The 18926-nt window shown below is 41.7% G+C and overlaps 1 protein-coding gene across 1 annotated transcript in view; it reads right to left on the reverse strand.

Moving 5' to 3' along the window:
• Positions 1–16624: 16624 nt before the first annotated feature.
• Positions 16625–18926, reverse strand: part of TBX15 (T-box transcription factor 15) — an 88851-nt gene continuing 86549 nt past the window's right edge. Inside the window, exon 8 of the mRNA XM_042867422.1 lies at positions 16625–18833. Coding sequence (XP_042723356.1) covers positions 18049–18833 — 785 coding nt within the window. The 3' untranslated portion in view covers positions 16625–18048. The remainder of the gene's footprint in view (positions 18834–18926) is intronic.

Consider the following 18926-nt stretch of genomic DNA (forward strand, 5'->3'; position numbering starts at 1 on the left):
AAGTTTCTTTACAGTTGTACTCTCCTTCTTTCCTCTGCAGCCCTTTCCCTTTCATATTCTCACTCTGAACCACTGTGCCCCATTCTTGCCTTGCCTTACATTTCTCTGCACTCTCTCAAGCTCACCCATACTCTGTGCATTGCATTTTACTTCCTCTTCCCTTGTGCAACCTGGGCTCTCTTGTGCATCCTCAAGCTGTGACTGTAGCTAACAGCTCCCCAGAGTACTCTCACTTCCCTCCCTGCTCCCTAATTCCCCACCTGGATTTCTAAGAAATGGCCCCCTCCATCTGCTTTTTCAGGCTCATTCTCCACTGTCTATAAGCAGCCTGCCAACCTCTTGGAGGCTTTCATTTCCAGGAGAATCCAGCTGGTGGAAGGCTATTGCTGTCTTGGCTGAGGACCAGCTCAGTACAAAGTTAGCAGGAGTGATTGCTTGGTTGGTTGAGAGGCTAAAAGAAAATGCTGAAAGATAAAGCTATTCTGAATAATGTGGATTTGTGTCAGCAAATCCTGTGGGAAAAATATCAATATCAGATAATTTGAAACTTGTTAGATATGGTTAGAGGATATATCCTCTTTCTTGCTTCTTTCTTGGCTTCTCACTTTCTCCTGTGGTTTATTCATCCTTCTCTCTGTCCCCGATGACTTCAGCTTTCCTTTTTCTACCATTTTGCTCCTCTTGTTTTCAGGTTACAGTGAAGAGTAAATACACTGAAAATAAAGTTAAAAAAATGAGTCTCAAAAAATGCCCTCAAGATAATCATAAGCATAGGAAAATATGACCTTGAAATGCCTGTAAAAATCATGGAGAAAAACTCAAAACCAACTGCATGTAAAACTGAAAACAGGATAGAGGTAGGGGGGAGCAAAAGGAAAATGCATGACAAATCCACATGAAGTGTCCCAGACAGCTTTTGTCTGCACAGAAATGGTTTTATGGGATTCTCTGCAGAAAAAAAAAGGAACAAAAAATTAAGGACTTGAGTTCAAAAGATCAAGTTGCATTTTCATTGATCTCAGACTTGTAAGAGCTGCCCCATCAATCACAGTTGCTTAAAAATTCCTATTAATGGCCTTGAGTGCTGGGGCTGCCCATATGGTTTGTCTTTGTAACATTTGGGCATCTCCTTGGGAACAGTGTGAGATCTGTCAGTGTCAGAGACTGACGCTCTATGCTCATCCCCACATCCCCACAACTGCTGAAAAGAATATACTGTCACTACAGGCTTGAAGAGCTCCATATGATTCCTGACAAAATAACAGCAGAGAAGGAGAAAAGAATGAATACCAGAGGATTTGACTTTCACAGATGCTGGGGACCATTCCAGACCGAGGTAAAAACCCACTGTGTATTCTAGGAGGTGTATGGGAGAGCTTCAGGCTAAGGTTGCCCAGAGAAGTTGTGGAGACTTCTTCTTGGAGATCTCTAGAGCCACCTGGATGTGGTTCTGGGCACCCTGCTCTGGATGTCCCTGCTGTAGCAGTGAGATTGGACCAGATGGACCTTGAGGTTCCTGTCAACCTCAGCCAGCTATATTGTCTGGAGGTGCTGCATGACATTGCACTGAAATAAGCACCAATTTGCAGTTAGGGCTCTGAGTACATGGTTAGTAGATACTTTAAGACTAAGAAGGAAAATCAAGAGAAGAATTCCCTACCTTTATGCTGAATAATGTAATCAACTCCATGGTAGGCTTCAAATCTTGCCATGTACAGCTGGAATTCTTGTTCTGAGCAGTGAAGTCAGCAGGGCGGCAAATCCCTGAGTGATGATTATCAGAACTTTGTACGTGTCTGTAAAGCTGTGCTCCTCACTGGTAGCTAACTCATGCCCAGGGGTAGTAGATGCACTTTTACTGAACTGAAGTTCTCAGGCTGCAGACTTTGGCATATGGGCATCCCTGTTGATATGGACAGAAGATTAGGAATGTACTTGATGCTGAACGTGTTTAAGCCTATTTCAGAAGTGTATCTCATCAAGCCAAGCTGACTCTAAAGCCCTTTATGCCATAACTTTTCCTTGCAGATAATTCATATCCAAAGTGAAAATTCAACAAAAAAATCGTTTCCTCTAACAGGCGTACATTTCTCTTCATAGTAAGTTCTCCTTCTTCCTTGCATTGGTGGAACTGTCATGAGGACGCATTTCTGAACTGGATTTACATAGTAACAAAACAATCTAGAAATGTACACTGAAAATAATTGTGCTGTAGCCTGGCTTTTGTAAGAATCAGAGCATTCATTTTGCCTGTTGTGTCCCAGAAGTTGTGACAGAGCAGGTAGGAACCATCAATGTGGCCAGGAGGTCCTTTGAGTTTCCACTGTTCTTTCGCAGAGAAATCATAGAATAGTAGAATGATAGAACTGTTTGGGTATTGGAAAGGACCTTTAAGATCATCTAGTTCCACCCCCCTGCTATAAGCAGGGACACCTCCCTCTAGACCAGGTTGTTCAAAGGCCCATTCAGCCTGACCTTGAATGCTTCCAGGGAAGAGGCATCCACAACCTCACTGGGCAATCTGTCCCAGTGTCTCCTCACAGTAAAGAATTTCTTCCTAATATCTAGTCTAAAATCTACCCTCTTCTGATTTAAAACCATTTGTGATTGTCCTGTTGGTCCAGGATAACATCTGCAGTGAGAGGAAAATATTCACAAACCCCACTGCTCTTGCACACTTGATTTGCCTCAAATGTTTCACAACTTATTTAAAATAAAAGGGAATTGTCTGTAGTTAACCAAAGTCAATGCAGTGATGGAGAGAGTACTCACTTCCTCTGCAGTTGGGAATCATGTGGGGTGCAAAGCTCAGGTGTTACTCACAGGGGTCCCGGGCTAAGCAAAGATCTATCTGCTGAGGAGCAGACAACAGTCTGAGTCACAGTGTAAGAAAAACAGTTTGCTGGAGAAGTAAGAATTGAGTTGAGATTATCAGCAGAATTAGCCCTCCCTACTCAGAGAGCCAGCCTGCTGCGACAAAGTATTTGCAAGCACTTTGGACTAAGTTTATTTAACAGAAACCTGGCTAGTGCTGAGTATGCAGTGACTTTTTCCTACTTCTCATCCTTTGTACACACATACACAGGCACAAGCAAGCTTTTTACAAGCTGAATGTCAGCACATGTTCACTATTTCACACATTTTCATCTGGTCTCCTTTTGCTCAAATGCCTATGCATCAAAATTTTCAGTGATCAAGAAAGGTCATCTGCATTCTGTGGACATCTGTTTCTTGATGGTTCTATAAAGATTCTCTCTTTGTAGCTTCAAGAAACCACCCTGGTTATTTTCTCTTTGCCAGTTTGAGCCTGCCTTGCCTGTGTTCACAGCAGCAAGAACACTTTCTGGTGGCTGCCTTAGGATCCCGGCAAGATGCCACAGTCTGTGCAATGAGAAATGGTGACCTCATGAATTGGGGAGGGAAAAGAGGGGGCGAGACTGGATTTTTGGTTTTCTGTATTTAAATCCCATCAGGTTTTGTGTTTTCATTTCAAATTCTTTCCAAAATACTGTATCTATTTTCCTTTGAGATACTATGATTGAAATGACTCTATGCTTTGCCTCCACTGATTATTTTTCTAAACAGAAAAAGATATTTGTCTTCAAAAGCATTTAAAACTCTTCCCCTCAAAAAAAAAAAAAAAAAAAAATTAAAATTAGACAAAATGGACCCTGAAGTAAAGCAAAATAAAAATAGGAAGATGTGTGCTGTAGAAACAGGCAAGTTACAAAGGAGTTAAAGTTCTTTACGTGTGGCCAAATGAAATAAGACCTGGAGGGACACATGATTCTCTCTCCAGCACCCCCTGGACTCTGAGATGTAGACTCATGAAATGCCTGGGAGGCAAAATTGGCCCCCATTGTGTCTTATTTAACTTGGCTACTTGAAAGACTCACTTTTTTTTTTTTTTTTTTTTTTTTTTTTTAATTTGGCTCTTCCTTCAGCTCTCACACCTTTCTTTAATGTAAATGCCCTTTATATTTAAAATATGCCTTTTCCCCAGCCTTCCAAACTGTATTGTTTGGGCAACTGTCTCTTTTTCTCTGTGCGCCTACACAAAGCTGCTGGCACAAGATTTCTTTACACAGAAGGGGAGTAAAATCAAACTAAAGAGCCCTGTAGTTTCCAGGGGTACATTTTCAGATCTATGTGCCAGTAAGGAGACTGCAGACCCAGATATTTGCACTGGCCAGCAGCAGCATACTCTGAAGCAGCATGCATTTTCCTGCCTGTGCAAGCCACAGCCTTTGCAGGCTCAGCTGAAAACTATTTCACCATCACCTTGCCAGTTCCAGATCATCCAATTCCAAGCCCTTGGTGTGGGCAGGATTGCCACCCACCAGCTCAGGCTGTCCAGCGCCATATCCAACCAGGCCTTGAATGCCTCCTGGGATGGAACATCCGCAGCTCCTCTGGGCAGTCTGTGCCAGTGCCTCACCACACTCTGAGTAAAGAATTTCTTCCTAACATCTAACCTAAATCTCCCCTCTTTTAGTTTAAAACTATTCCCCGTCATCCTGCTACTATCAGACCAAGTAGAAAGTTGGTCTCCCTCCTGGTTTTAAGCTCCCTTTAAGTACTGGAAGGCTGCAGTGAGGTCTCCCAAAAGCCTTCTCTTCTCTGGACAGAATAAGCCCAGCTCCCTCAGCCTTTTTTCATTAGAGAGTTGCTCAAGCCCTCTGATAAACTTTGTGGCCCTCTTCTGGACGTGCTCCAACAGCTCCACATCTTTCTTGTGCTGGGAGCCTCAAATCTGTATGCAGTATTCCAGATGGGGCCTCACAAGGGCAGAATAGAGAGTGAAAATCACCTCCCTCCCCCTGCTGGCTACCCCTCTTTTGATGCAGCCCAGGATATAATTGGCCTTCCAGGCTGCGATCACACACTGCTGGCTCATGTCCAGTATTTCATTCATCAGAACCACCAAGTCCTTCTCTGCAGAGCTGCTCTCAGTCGGTTATCCCAGACTGTATATGCATCTGGGATTGTCCAACCCAAGATGTACCCGCAGAGATACCGCTTGTTGCTGTCCTCCACCTGTACATAAAAACACTGATCAATCCTCTGGCTTGAATGTCTTGATGGTGTTGTGGCAGTGCTGTGAGAATTACAGCTTGGACTTATCTGTACTTGATGACGTCAAGAACCATAAATCTCTAAGTGTTTTGACCATAGACTATTGGAAAGATAGTAGGTAGGTAGTTTTCTGACTATGCAAAGCAGCAGTATCTCTTCAAAATCAATCAACATAAAATAGAATTTACAGAAAACCTGAAATTATGTTTTGTTTCTATATGATAGCCTTTTTTTAGACATGAATATGCCCAACAAATTTGCTGGAAAGCAAACAACATCATTTTTCAACTTGAAAGCAAAGCAATCTGCACTTGCAGCACTGGAAACGTGTTTAACAGCAAGTACCTATCTCAAAAGGCAATGCCCAAAGTGTATGAGAAAAACGAAAGAATAGAATAAGCACAGACTTCTCAGACCAGGACAAATGTTGTAGAAGCACATTCATCCATGTCACTGCAGACTGTTTCAATGACTACTGAGTCAGGAAACACCATAGCTTACAGAATTGACTGTGTCTGGTGACTGCATGGAGTACAGAACTTCTAACTGTTTTATGCCATCAAAACAGTCCTAGAAGGGCTTCTGCTGCTACACCTCTTCAGGGATTGAACACCAGCAGCCAGTAACATTTTTCTTTCTGTTTTTGCTGTGAAGGAAAAAAAAAAATGACGAAAAAAAAAACGCAGAAGGAAATCTGAAAAGCCAGGAAATAGAAATGAATGGCTGGACACTTTGGGATTGCTACAGGCGGCTCTGGTTCAGTGAGCTTTGCTGAGCTGCCACTTTGCTGGCCTGGGAGATACATTAGAAGATGATATTTAGAAATCATAAATAATCTCATTATATTGCAGCTGCTAGCATTCTGGGAAACATGGATAAAAGTAGTGGAGAACTGAATTAAAGAGTCCCCCAGTGGAACAATTGTGGCAACAGCTGAAGGGAGAAAAAACATAGATATTATGGATGAATTAACCTAGAGAATTTTTCAGGTTTAGATTCAATCTCAATTGCATCTCAGCTGCTCTGAGAAATTGTGAACTCCTCACTTTCCTCCTACGGGCAACTCATGGATACTGTATGTTGTTCCTTCTGTTGTAGAACTGTTGGACTTAGAAATGGAAAACAGCATGAGCTACGGCCCACCCAGGACTGCTTCTACACTACTTTCCTGAGCTTTAGAGCTGTGACTGTTCTGCAGCTAAATTCAGCTCAAAAGCTACTTTACTTGACACTGCCCCTTGAATTTCCCTTCTCTTACTATGTGTTCTCTTCACATAATGTTGTGTATGATGAAAGCTAAATCAGACCTGAAACTTGGTGCCGAGGGCTGTCAAACACATTGAATTGCACATGGCTCTGGCCCCATTAGTTGAGATATGACTGACAGACCACAAAAAAATCATGATGGACAACACACTGAAAAAGAAAATACACTTGAGGGTGAGTTGGCCATAGATAAGTGGTTTTAATGTACTGAATTCTATCCCTATTAAGAGCTTTCTTTTAATATTCATTCTTTTAAACTAATACAATTGAAAATTTGAAATTAATAGACAGAGATGTTCTTAACATTTATTTTTTTTTCTGTCTACAGCCATCTTTTCCAGATCTGAGTTTTCCTGTCAGCCATGACATTTTTCAGATGTCCACAGATCCAAAAACCTACCACTTCTTTCTTTCAGTACTGTGTTGGTTTTTTGAACTCACAGACTGGTATGCATTAACAGCAGTGCTTTGTTTTATTAGTAAGACATTTTACAAACCCTTCATAATTTTCTAGTTTGTTTTTTAAAAAATCATTTAGTCCTCAATGAATTTAAAAAGACAGCAATGATTTCTTTCAACTTTACTAATTTATTTATGCTCTTAGAAAGCTTTTTGCATCTATTTATTTTCTCATATATTTTCAAAAAATCCTTTCTTATTTGCATTTATTCTTAGCAGATTTCTCATTTTCCTCTTCCTTCCTTCCTTCCTTCCTTCCTTCTTTCCTTCCTTCCTTCCTTCCTTCCTTCCTTCCTTCCTTCCTTCCTTCTTTTTTTTTCCTTCTTTTTTTTTTTCCTGTGAATGATAATGCTTAGCAATTGGCTCACATTGTTCGATATGTTTAGGGACTACAGGCAGTGTATTAACAACAAATATAATAAATCAAATTTTCTTTTTTTTTTTTTAATGGAGTGAATATTCCTTTTCAAATGCTGAAGTTTTGCTGATATGATTTTTATCTTTGTGGTCCAAAACTAAATCTTCACCAGATCAGTTTCTTTGTACCATTTCAAATTCTCTATTCAGGGAGGAGGGCAGTTTATTATGTGTTATCCGCACGTATCTCAGCTACCCACTGATCATCTTTCCAGACTGTAAGTTGTACCCTTTGCTATGTGTTCATGGCCAATACTTGCTCATTTTGGATTTATTTTTCATTTCTGTATAGATTTCTTCAGACTAACTTGAACTCTTTTTGAATAATATTTTCTTTTTTCTTTTTTTTTTTTTTTTTACCTTCTCTCATTTCAACAAACTTTTTGTTGGATTTTTTTTTTTTTTAATTTAGTCTTTTATACAGTTTGAAACTGCTCCTGGTTTCACAGTGTTCACAGAGCTGGAAGTTAGAATAGTAGGACTACAGGTAGGAAATAATTTGAGAAACTGAGTGCAATATTGCTTAAAACATGCTCCAAAATGTATGTCTCCAACTTTTCTGGGCAGAACCACATGCATGCAAAGAATGATTAACATTGAACTCCCCCTTCATCTTCTGGCTTTCTTTTTGACAGGTCTTTTATACCTTTCAGAAATCACAGGTATTGGGGCATGAGAACCATGCTTAATTAACCAACAGAAATCTTAGATGACGTTGCTGCACATTATCTTCTCTTTCTCATTTTTTTGTAGTTGCTTTTAAAACTTCTCTTCTTGTGTTACAGGAAGATGAAAGTCATAGAGTACTGCAGTTACCATCCTCCCATTATTTTATTGCAGGTTTTCTGCTAAGACATAAGTGCTGGGATCTTGGTGAAAGCAACACATTTCTCAGTGTTTACCAATTTCACTGCTGTTGATCACGTCCCTGGCAATCAGTATAGATCATTATTTGAATCCTTGCTCTTGTATTCCTCTGGTGCTTTTACATACACACATCTGCATTCATACTTTCTTCATACTTCCATAGCAACATAATATAAACCATGGAGTACAGTGCTGGCCCTGGTTTGGATGGTGTTGGCAGGCTATACTTACGCTTATTCTGGGTTAATTGCACCGCAACTTGTTCCAGTTTTAGTGGGAGAGGCAGATGCAGGTAATTACATCAGGTTTGCAATCACTAGACTGAATTATTTATTTAAGACATCAAATTGGCTGCAGTTTTTCTTTGTGCATGTTTCTGGGCCAGTTACACCATCTGAAAGTCCAACAATATTAATGTTCAATTACTAGAATGCACATTAAGGGAAATATTATAAAACAGCTCAGGTAGGAGAGGAACTGGAGGCCACGTCACTCCCCCTTTCCCCCTTCCCCCCCCCCCGTCATTCTGATTCTCACAAAAGAAGCACTGGGAAGACAATGAGTGTTACAGTATATCGTGAGGGTAGTTGTTGGTATGGTCTGGAGAGGAAAACCCACCCCAGGTGCAGGTACAATCACCACCTACACATACAGGCAGTCTTGGCTGAACCAGCACAATGCTCCTAGTCACCTTAAGAAGAAGGCTGATGCTCTCTGCTCACAAGCCAATTCTGGGTCTCTGCAGTATTGCTGAGTCCAGTCAGCTGGAAATAATGTTATGAGGTGTGCACAGTGCCAGTTGCTAAAAGGGAGACATGAACTGTCCTGTTTGTGAATGCGTCCAAGAAGAGCACGCAGAAGTCACTCTATGTATATCAGCAGAGAAGCTGAATGGCAGAGCTTCCAAAACACTCTACAAATTTAGAACATTGCTGGGATAAGAACAGCATCTGTAAGAACTTCAACCAGTGTAAAATTACACAGGCTCCTAATCCTTCTCCTCCACATCATCCAAGTTCCATACTGAGTTAGAAAAAAACAAACAAACAAACTAGCTTAGTGCTCTAGGGATAGACTCTTGCACAATTAGACCTGCAGTGAAGGCTTATTGAATCAGCTGATGCTGATCCAATACAGTAGCTACACTCATTATTGGGCTGTTGCAGAACAACAGCAGTTGCATGCAACAATGTGAGCTGATTTTTTTGTCTAGTTGCCCATTCAGGCAGATCAGAGTTGGTGGGAATTACCATCATGGACAGCATCTAGTATTTAAAGAGCTATGCTCCATATACCACTCCCATTATCTGTGATCATATTATTTTTCCGGGTTAATAAACAGTTACTGACATGAAAAAGCAACACTTGAAATGAGTTTCAGGTTCCTTGACTGTCTTCTATACATTTTCCTATATATTAATTATAGACAAATTACCAGGAGCAGTCAGGAAACTGAGTAATCCACTTCCCCAGCAAAAGTTTTGTGGGCCAACAGTGGGCTACACCAACTTCTGCCCAGCAGAACAATAAATGTACTTCTAATGGTCTTAGAAATGGTTCTGTTGGCAAACTCAAAATGCAGTCTTACTGACCTGACCAAAAAGATCTGGTGCTGCTCTAAAGAAGAAAAAAAGGCTGAAGGAGTCAAACGTTCCTTGGGTGGGAACTGGCTTATTTATAGCAAATTATCCCTTGACCACACCAGCACTCTCTTCACAAAGTTGTGTTGCATTCTTATTAAAGTTGGGTTCCTAGTACTTGAGTTGCATATCATTGGCATGCTCGGGCATCGCTCTGCTTCACCCTTGGGTGCACTTTCGTGTCGTTGTTTTCTTTAGAATGATGTTCAACATGCAATGCCCATCTGCTAATGAAGGCGCAGGATCTAACATGTCATCTGTGTTCTAGGTGGATGTTCCTAACTGTGTGGGGAAAAAAGCTAAACATTTTATTTTATTTTATTTTATTTTATTTTATTTTATTTTATTTTATTTATTTTATTTTTATTTTTTTATTTTATTTTATTTTATTTTTATGGCAAATGACTGTCAACCCTCACCTACATCAGTAAAGCTTCCACCAGCATGCAATAAATCAGCTGCAGTAGCAGATAACTCACTGTGATTTTTGCTGTGGTATATTTAATATAATGTCACAGAGCACATATCTTAATCTGTTTTAATGTCTGTGCTCTACTTATTTTACTTTAGTACACAGCATTCACATGTACTCCAAGAACACTATGTTGCACTGAGTGCAATGTTCTGGTATCACTGAGCTGCACCGACTGTGCACACAGCAATATTTATGACCTGAGCCTGTCAGTGTATTAAGAAATGAAGCTAAATAAATTTTCAAGGCTTGCTGACAAATCCACTCTGATTATTTTTGCTCCTATCATCTTCATTTCTGTAACAGTACGAAAGGCTTACTTTTGGAAGAGCCTGTGCTTCAAGATTAGAGATCTCCCATTATGGATATTTCCACTGCCTTTCCTGACAGTTGGATTGGTCTTTTAAAAGAAGGACTTTTCATACAAGAGGCACATGTCATTTCATCTTTTTATTCCACAGCATCTAACTAGGAGATGCAGAGTTTCTGCACTGTAAGCCAAAAGCCTGGCTAAGAGCAAATGAGTGAGGCATGTTGGAATAAAGTCCTCTGGCTTCTGTGACACTTTCCTCTTGACAGATCCTCTCTTCGCTAACGTGAATGTGCCAAATGAAAATGATGGGAGAGTACATGCAGGATACCTGGCCTTGGTGTGACTTTTCTGAATGTGATGATGTCGTGTCGCCTTCTCCACACTTACTAAAAGAATAAGGGCTTAGTCCTTCTCCCCTGTCTGATATAGTAACTTACGTCTTTGTCACTGTAAGCACACTGTCAAAGCTGCTTAAAGGTAGGCAAGGAGTTCAAGATTTTGTGGTGAAACACGGAAGGAAGGAAGGAGAGGAACCACACAACTGCAGCTACTCCCCCTGCTCACACTTGCTTTGCAAATCAAAGGCTCCTGAGTGAGAGCAAGTCCACGCCAGGAAGGCTGGCTAGCCCTGTGGTTATGGCAGCTATTCAAGGAGAGGGAGTTTTCCAGGTATGGCTGCTGAATTCTGCGTACTGTGACTCACGTCTCCCATGAGGCAGACTGGTCCCACGTGGATGTCCCAGACTGGCCCTGGTGCATCTCTCGCATTGCTTGGGCACCGTTTCTTTTCTGGAAAGCCTCAGTAAAATGTGGCAAATAGCTCAGAGCCTTCTGTCCCTATGGAGTGAATAGGGAGAGAAGTACCCCTGCTGTAACCAGGATATCTCTGTCACACATGAGTTCATTTCAGATTCACTGCTCACTGTTCTTAAGCTGTCTGTCTGTTCAGGAGAGTGTTGTGCTGAGGGGATTTTACCTGTACGTCTAACAGAACACTGAGTAATTTAATTAACTTGCTTTTAAATGTGCCTGTTATTTTTGATGCTACCTTCCTAACACTGCTCAACTTTCACTTCTTTCAGCGACAATTAAGGAAAAATCTTACTGCATTTTTCCCATTTCACTGGCAGCTTCTTTTTAATCCTCATAGAGAGCAAAACCTTCATACAGAGTCATATTTATGTTTGTAATTATAACTCTACATTATGGAACAACCAGACCTTGCTCAGTTTTTTTGCCTATACCATTTCAGTCCTTTATACTGAATATTCCAGTCTTGGATCAGCAAAGCACTTATTTAAGTGTTCTGCTGATATCCTCAGATGGAGTAACCAGTTAATTAAACTCTTTTAGTTTATATATGTCACATAGCTATATAAGATCTAAAGAAGAAAATACTATAAATAGAGTCAGTAAATCCAGTCAATAAATGCTGACCCTGAGATCAGTAAGTTTCATGCTGAAGGCAATTGGACAGAGTAACATTATCTCACTATGCTGGAGCTTGGTAGGATCAGGGATAGCCTGTTCAATACCTTGAAGTGTCACATTGCTGAAGAATCTAGGTGATAGTTTCAAAGGTCTTCCCAGTGTGTTGCTACTAAGAAGGATTTTACTTTAGTCAAATCACATTCTCTTACTAGTTGAAATACAGACACACTCATAAAGATTTAAACGGAATAAATTAAAAAAAAAAAACCAGTATGATTTCTTTCCCTGATATTCAAAAGGCTGCACCACACTGATGTATGAGAAAGTTTTTCAAAAATAAGCTTATTAGACTGAAAAGCAGTGAATCTCATTGAGGGGACTCCATGCAGAGATTGAAGAGGAGACTGGACACTCCACAGGTCTCTGTGTCTGGCCAAGGGGCAGCCATTCTATCTGGCAAGCAAAACACCCCTGGGGAGCTGTTCTCAGGAAAGGCACCCCCTCCCTTCTTCCTCCTTCAAAACTGGGGCAACTCTCAGGCCATAGGCCCCAACTCCCAGCATTGCAGTGTTCTGATCAGCATGGGACACTCTTAGAATATCAGCACCATGGCTTTCTGCTGTCCCAAGCCACCTCACTGCCTTCTGTTCTCAGCCATGTATATATGGGGACTGAGAACAGAATGACAGTCGCTGACTGGAAGCAGCCAGTGGTATTATATTGTGAGGTATACAAGAAGTTTTCTTTCAAATAAGGGAGTATGATGCATTCTCCCAGCAAGCAGAGGTGGCTAATGGGCAGGAGAAATTACCTTGAGTCCATGGAGGTGGACCTGCCTGAGATCAATTGAGAGCCTCTGGAGGTGAATCCACAACAGGATGAAGGACTGATGAAATGGATCCACCTCTCTGGGACAGATCCATGCAATCCTTCACTCTCAGACAGCCTGCAAAGAAACTCTGACCCAATCAAGAGTACTGGGGCCTGTCCACCTCCCGCCAGGTGGCCGCCTCACTTCTGACTCTGAGCATTCCATCATGTAAGCTTACCATTAGTCAGGAAAGTTGGAACTCCAGAAACACCCTGTGGGCTCACATGGCACATCTAACTCCTGTTAACTTTCTTTTGACAGCCAAGGCTCATACAAGCCCTTCCTTTCCATTTCTCACCCTTACCCCTCCTAAAATCCTATGATCCCTTCTTCAGTGTGTCCTGAGAAAAAGGAGTGGGCAGGGACTGGATTCTTCTCAGCTGCTGTGCTTGGGAGACAGGAGGAGTCTAGTGGAGGGAGCCAAGTTCCACGGGGCTTTGAAGAGATGTCAAAGAAGTTACAGAGGCAGTTGCTCCTCTGGAGAAGCAGAAGACTTTTGTTCTGACAGAAAGGTGTGCTGAATTTCAGTATGAACTTGGGTTATTTTATTATTCTAGAACATAATGAAAATACCCTTGGTTACTTTGCTTAAAAATATTGTGGGACCAAGGTTTCTCCTGCCAGGAGCAGAGATCTGTCCCACAGCCAGCAAGCAGCAGGCACATTTTCTGGGAACAGATCACGAATAGTGGAGCAAGATATACTAAATGCTGAGCTCAGACATGAATGCCAGACCATCATTGCACTTCTGCATTAATGTTTGTAAATAAACAAGAGATCACAGGGGGAAACCCAACAGATACAAAAATTTTCCTGATGGCAGCTGCGTGCATGCAATTTCTCTGCTGTCTTGTGTAGATGTTTTTCCTAACAGCCAAGCAAATGTGCAAATCCCACCTCTGCTCAAAAGGGGTTGGTGGGAAAAAGCATTATTTCTACATGAGAAAGGGAATAGTTGCATTAACTTTGCTGCTGCAGAGGAAATGGGATTGCTGTGGCTGTCCTGGGTGTAAGATAAGACACTGGCTCTTGGCTGGCCTTAGTATGATCCTGAAGACAAATGCCACATGAGGGCAGCTTCTTTTGGCCCCTGCTGTTCAAATATGTTATGAAACTGAGTACTCCACCCTGCCTGAGGCCATCTCCTTCCTGTACTGCTTGGAGCAGTGTTGAGGAGACAACTACAGGACCACAAAGTACTTATTGCATGACTTTGGATAAATCACTTAGTCCTTTTCCTTTCTTTCCTCTCTCATTTCTTCCTCAAAAGTTTTAACAGCATTAATTAGAACAGTGCCAATGGGAAGTGGGAGGCTTCCTAACATCATCTTAACATAGGCCGAGTGCTACTTTGATGCCTCAAAAGCACAAAAGAATAGCAGCCCAGAGTTTGAAAGTTTCACAAGATTAAGTAAACTTTCTGAAACACTTCTCTGAGAACTAGATGGAACAGCCTAATACTTGTGGAGTTTGCACTTCTCTGTTGCAGCCTTGCCGTAAGAACTAACCACTTGGAGCTGTGTCCGAGGAGAGTCAGGCTGGGGATTAGGAAAAGGATCTTTACCAAAGGATGGTCAGGCCCTAGAACAGGTTCCTCAGGGCAGTAGTCATGGCACTGGGCCTGCTGGAGTTCAATACGTGTTTGGACAGTGTTTCAAACATAGGGTTTGAATTTTAGGTAGTCCTGTGCAGAGCCAGGAATTAAATTCCATGATTCTTGTGGGTCCCTTTCGCCTTGGGATATTCTGTGATTCTATGACTCTATGTATGGCAGCAGTTAATCAGACAACATTTCTCCCTGTCTCCCCCTAAAGTCTCAAAGTGAGAGTGAATAAAGAAGGGTGGCAGATGCTACATCCTGCCATGTCACAAATGAATAACTCTCCTTCATGCCACATGCCAAGACTGTGTTTCTGGGACATTATCTCCAAACAGGCACTGGAAGTAGAGAAAAAGATGCATTGGGCAAGGAAACACTTTTCTGAGAATCTGACTCTGTCTTGGTGTCCTGGTTGTGAAACAGAATTTCCTGATCTGCATGTGTGTATCATTCGATATCTTTATGCTTTCCTGGTCAGGATTGCATTATCTAATGGAAGTGGCCAGTAGAAAAAAATAGCACTTCATACTAATGTTAATCTACAGAAATTGTTGCCACAGGATTGAGTCAAACCTGAAATTACAGCAAAGTTCAAAGCAAGAATTGAAAGTATTTCTTAAAGATTCTGAAAGCATTTTAGATAGCTATAGGACTCTCTTTTGATTTTAAACCAAGATTAAATTTCCTAGAGTAAACAGAAAACAGTGAAAGGAAGAACACGTTCTGCCATCATTAATCACTCCAGCCCTTTTCTGAAGCATCCAAGGCTACTCACAGTAAAATCTGCAATATTGTCAGACAGACTAGGCACTGTACTGGAAATGTTGTGTGTTTATCTTCTCCTTTAGAAACAAAAATTAATAACCATCAGAGAATTTATCTTTCAAGGTTTTCTACCATTTCAGTGTTCTTTTTCTTAGTTCATATAAGAAGTTTACTTTACACAAGGAGAACTGTAAACTTTGCATTCGTAACTCTTACATCCAGATCTGACGGGCTTCAGTTTCCCCACTGTTTTCAATCTCATATTAGAAATTGTCCATTGGCCAAGAAGGCCAATGCTACTCTGGGATGCATTAAAAAAGTGTAATCAGAAGGTTGAGGTCTTCCGCCTCTCCTCTGCACTGGTGAGGCCACATCTGGAGTACTGTGTCCAGTTCTGGACTCCTCTGTTCAAGACAGAACTACTGGAGAAAATCCAGAGGGCCACAAGGAGAACTGGGACTGTTCCGTCTGGGGAAGAGAAGAATAATGGAGGATTTCATCAATGCTTATAAATATCTAAACTGCAGGAGTCAAGAAAATGGGATCAGACTCATTTTGGTGGTGACAGAAAAAGGGACAATGGTCACAAACTGAAACACAGGAAGTTCCATACAAACACGAAGAAAAACTTGTTGACTTTGAGGGTGACAGAACACTGGAACAGGCTGCCCAGAGGGGTTCTGGAGTCTTCTTCTTTGGAGATAATGAAAACTCATGCAAAGTCTTTCCTCTGTAACCTATTGTAGGGAGTCTGCTTCAGCAGAGGTTAGACTAGATGATCTCCAGATGTTCCTTCCAACCCCTATGATTCTGTGATTCAGTGACATGCAGTGCTAATTATAAACTGACAAATACCCCAAAATTGCATTTTAAAATGAAATAAAAATTATAAACTATCATCTGTAACTATTATTTATACATATTAACTGTGAAAAGTGGCTCTGAAAAATGTTTTATTAGACTTCAACAATCAGCAGTCCATAAGACACAATTCCTGTGAAAGCAGACACCTAATAAATCCTGAGTAATTAACAGAACTTCTACTGTAAATAGTGCTCCTGGGAATGTTTATTAATTACTTGAGCTGATAGACTGCTCGAGAGAGTTGTTCATATTGCAGGAGATCTGATTATGTTCGATATTTAAGTTATATAAAGCGTCAAGAATTTATTTAGGTCTTCCTGGGAAACAAATTTCTGGGCTGGTAGTTGCAGAACAGTATTTCTGACTGCTAACACTCCTCTTGAGTGATCTGCCCCAATACAAATCCATGCAGATGCCTGCATTCTCTTTAAACACTGTATGTGGACTTCACCTCAACTTCATATTTTTAATTCCTCTTATAGTGAAAGCATGCATGGCAGTACTTTGAAAACTTAGGTCTCTAGAAAACTGTTAAAGAAACCTCACAGACAAAAATGAAAAACAAAAATAAAAAACACAAAAGGAACAATTGCAAAGATTTATTTAGCGCATTCTGTGCTTGGCACTTAGAAACAGAGTTCCGTGCATAGGGCAAATCTTTATACACCTTTTTCTTCATACATATTTTACATACCATTTTTATTGCCCTCTTTTATATTCATAATATTGACTCCCCCACTAGGCATATAAATACATTTATCTACAACACCTCACAACAAATCTCAATAATATCTGTATTCTGTTACTTGGTATTTGCATTTTCACACAACTTAAATGCATAGCTTGCACCAAGCTACAATTGTTTTCTTATTTTTAAAGGATTTGAAAGAAAAAAAAAAAAAAGAAAAAAGAAAAAAAAAAAAAAAAGAAGAAAATAAAACATAAAAGAAAGTTGGTTAAACAGAGATCCCATGGCAGGCAGGAGGTTGGAGAATACTCGACCTCATTGTTACTGAAATGCTATTGGTTTTCTATGGCAATTCTTACATGCAAGGTGAGGGAGGCCAGTTGTACTGCTGCAGAGCAGAGCGCTCATTTCTCATTGTTCTTCCCCATGAGTTCAGTCTGGAGAGTTTCCTCCCATTGAGTTGAGTGCTACAAGACACATGTTCCCCACAGAGGCTTTTGTTCTTTTGGCTTGAGTACATCCCCTTAGGGAATGTCAGTAAGAGCTGATCTCCTTCTCCCCCTGTGCATCTTTGCCAAGATGCTTGTGTGAAGCTTCCAACCCTGCTCGTGTCTGAGACTCACTTACGAGTTAAAATTTTTCTCTCTCCTCTCTCTCATCTCTGTCTGCAGACTGAGTACTGGTAGGCTCGACCCTCAAAAAGAAAACACTGGTCGAGCAGAGCTGCAATGAAAGTACAGAAACCTCTTTAGGAAGAGAAGCTCCAACTCAGCAGTGTCATTGCTGTGCTACAGTAGAAGGAGCCATAGGTCACTGATGGCTTCAGAAACAGGCTGAGCTGCTTCAGCAGCCAGGGACAGTTCAGGAAGGGAAAGGCCTTTAAAGCTTTGGCCCATCATGGGCAGTACAGCTTCAGGACAAAGTCTTGGGAGACTGCCTTTCTTCAACACTCAGAGAAGACGGTGCAAGGAAATGGCTCTCTCAACACCGAGAGCTCACACTAGCTGAGAGTTAATGTATAAACTGTATATTTGGTTTCTTCACTCCAGCTTCTCATTAAAGTCCTGCCCTTCTCTTTGCAGTGTCCAGAAGGAGCAGACACTCCACACCAGGTCCAGAGGCCCTGGATTTCAACAATGGCTGTCAATGAAGGTTTTCCACGAGATTTGGTGTTGCATACCTAGATGGTTTGTGTTCTAATTTATCATTACAATGCTAGTTTCTCTATAAGTTTGAAGGCCAAAAGATACTAGGATGGTTTTATCCATGGAAACAATGCAGGTCCAATTGCCTTCCATGCCAAGGAGAGGCACTGCTGGTTAGACCATGTGCACAGACATTTGTGAGGAAGAGCCCTGAACGGCACCATACTGTCTGTTGTCACAGGCATTGGCTGTCTGCTGGTTGCTGGAGGGAGGGCTGATCATGTGCATCCCATGATCCATCCCTGTGGAAAGGTATTGCCTCTCTCCAAAGGCCCCACTGGATGGGGAAGAGCAGAGTAAAGTGCTTTGGGAAGTGGTGAGTTTTTCCGGGCTTGCTGCCAGCCTTGGGGAAGCAGGGAAATTGTATCCATAGAGGTTGTAGGGATTGTGCAGGGAGAAGGCATTGTAGGAGCTCTGCTGCATGTGGCTGCCACCAAACATGTGTGAAGAAGAAGAACTGGATGCAGGATTGCCTGCTTGCATGACATACTGAAACTGGGAGCTGGGGAAGGACCCCAGCTGGCTGCTGTAGGCCTCCATCTTGCTGTTGCTGGGCAGAGAAGAAGGAGTTGGCATTCCTGAGATCAAAGATGGAGTCCTCTGAGGCATGAAGCTTTCGGAGGGCTGTGAGGCGGAAGCAGTGCCACTCTGCAGACGGTTGTAGCCGCTGTCGCCAAGCCCTGGGTAGCTCTGCAGGGCAGCCATGTTGCTTCTGGCACATGGAGGGTAGTCAGACAGGTTGAGGTTGCAAAGCTGACTCTCCCGGCAACCAACATTGAAAGTGTTGGGGGCCAGATGGAAGGCTGGAGGGGAGCAGGATGGAGAGAGAAGGTGAGAGGAAGCAGAGGGTGATGGAGTCCCTGTGCTGGAGGTTGTTGGGGAGGTGCCAGTGCTGCCTCCTGCAAAACAAAACACATGGGAAGATGTTCAGAGCCTGAAATCACATGTGCAAAACAAGACAGTCTCATTAAGAAACAGCTTAGTTTAATAAA

This window comes from Lagopus leucura, unplaced genomic scaffold (genome assembly GCF_019238085.1).
Source record: "Lagopus leucura isolate 7727_CA_CO unplaced genomic scaffold, USGS_WTPT01 Super-Scaffold_100001, whole genome shotgun sequence".
Lineage (NCBI taxonomy): Eukaryota > Metazoa > Chordata > Aves > Galliformes > Phasianidae > Lagopus > Lagopus leucura.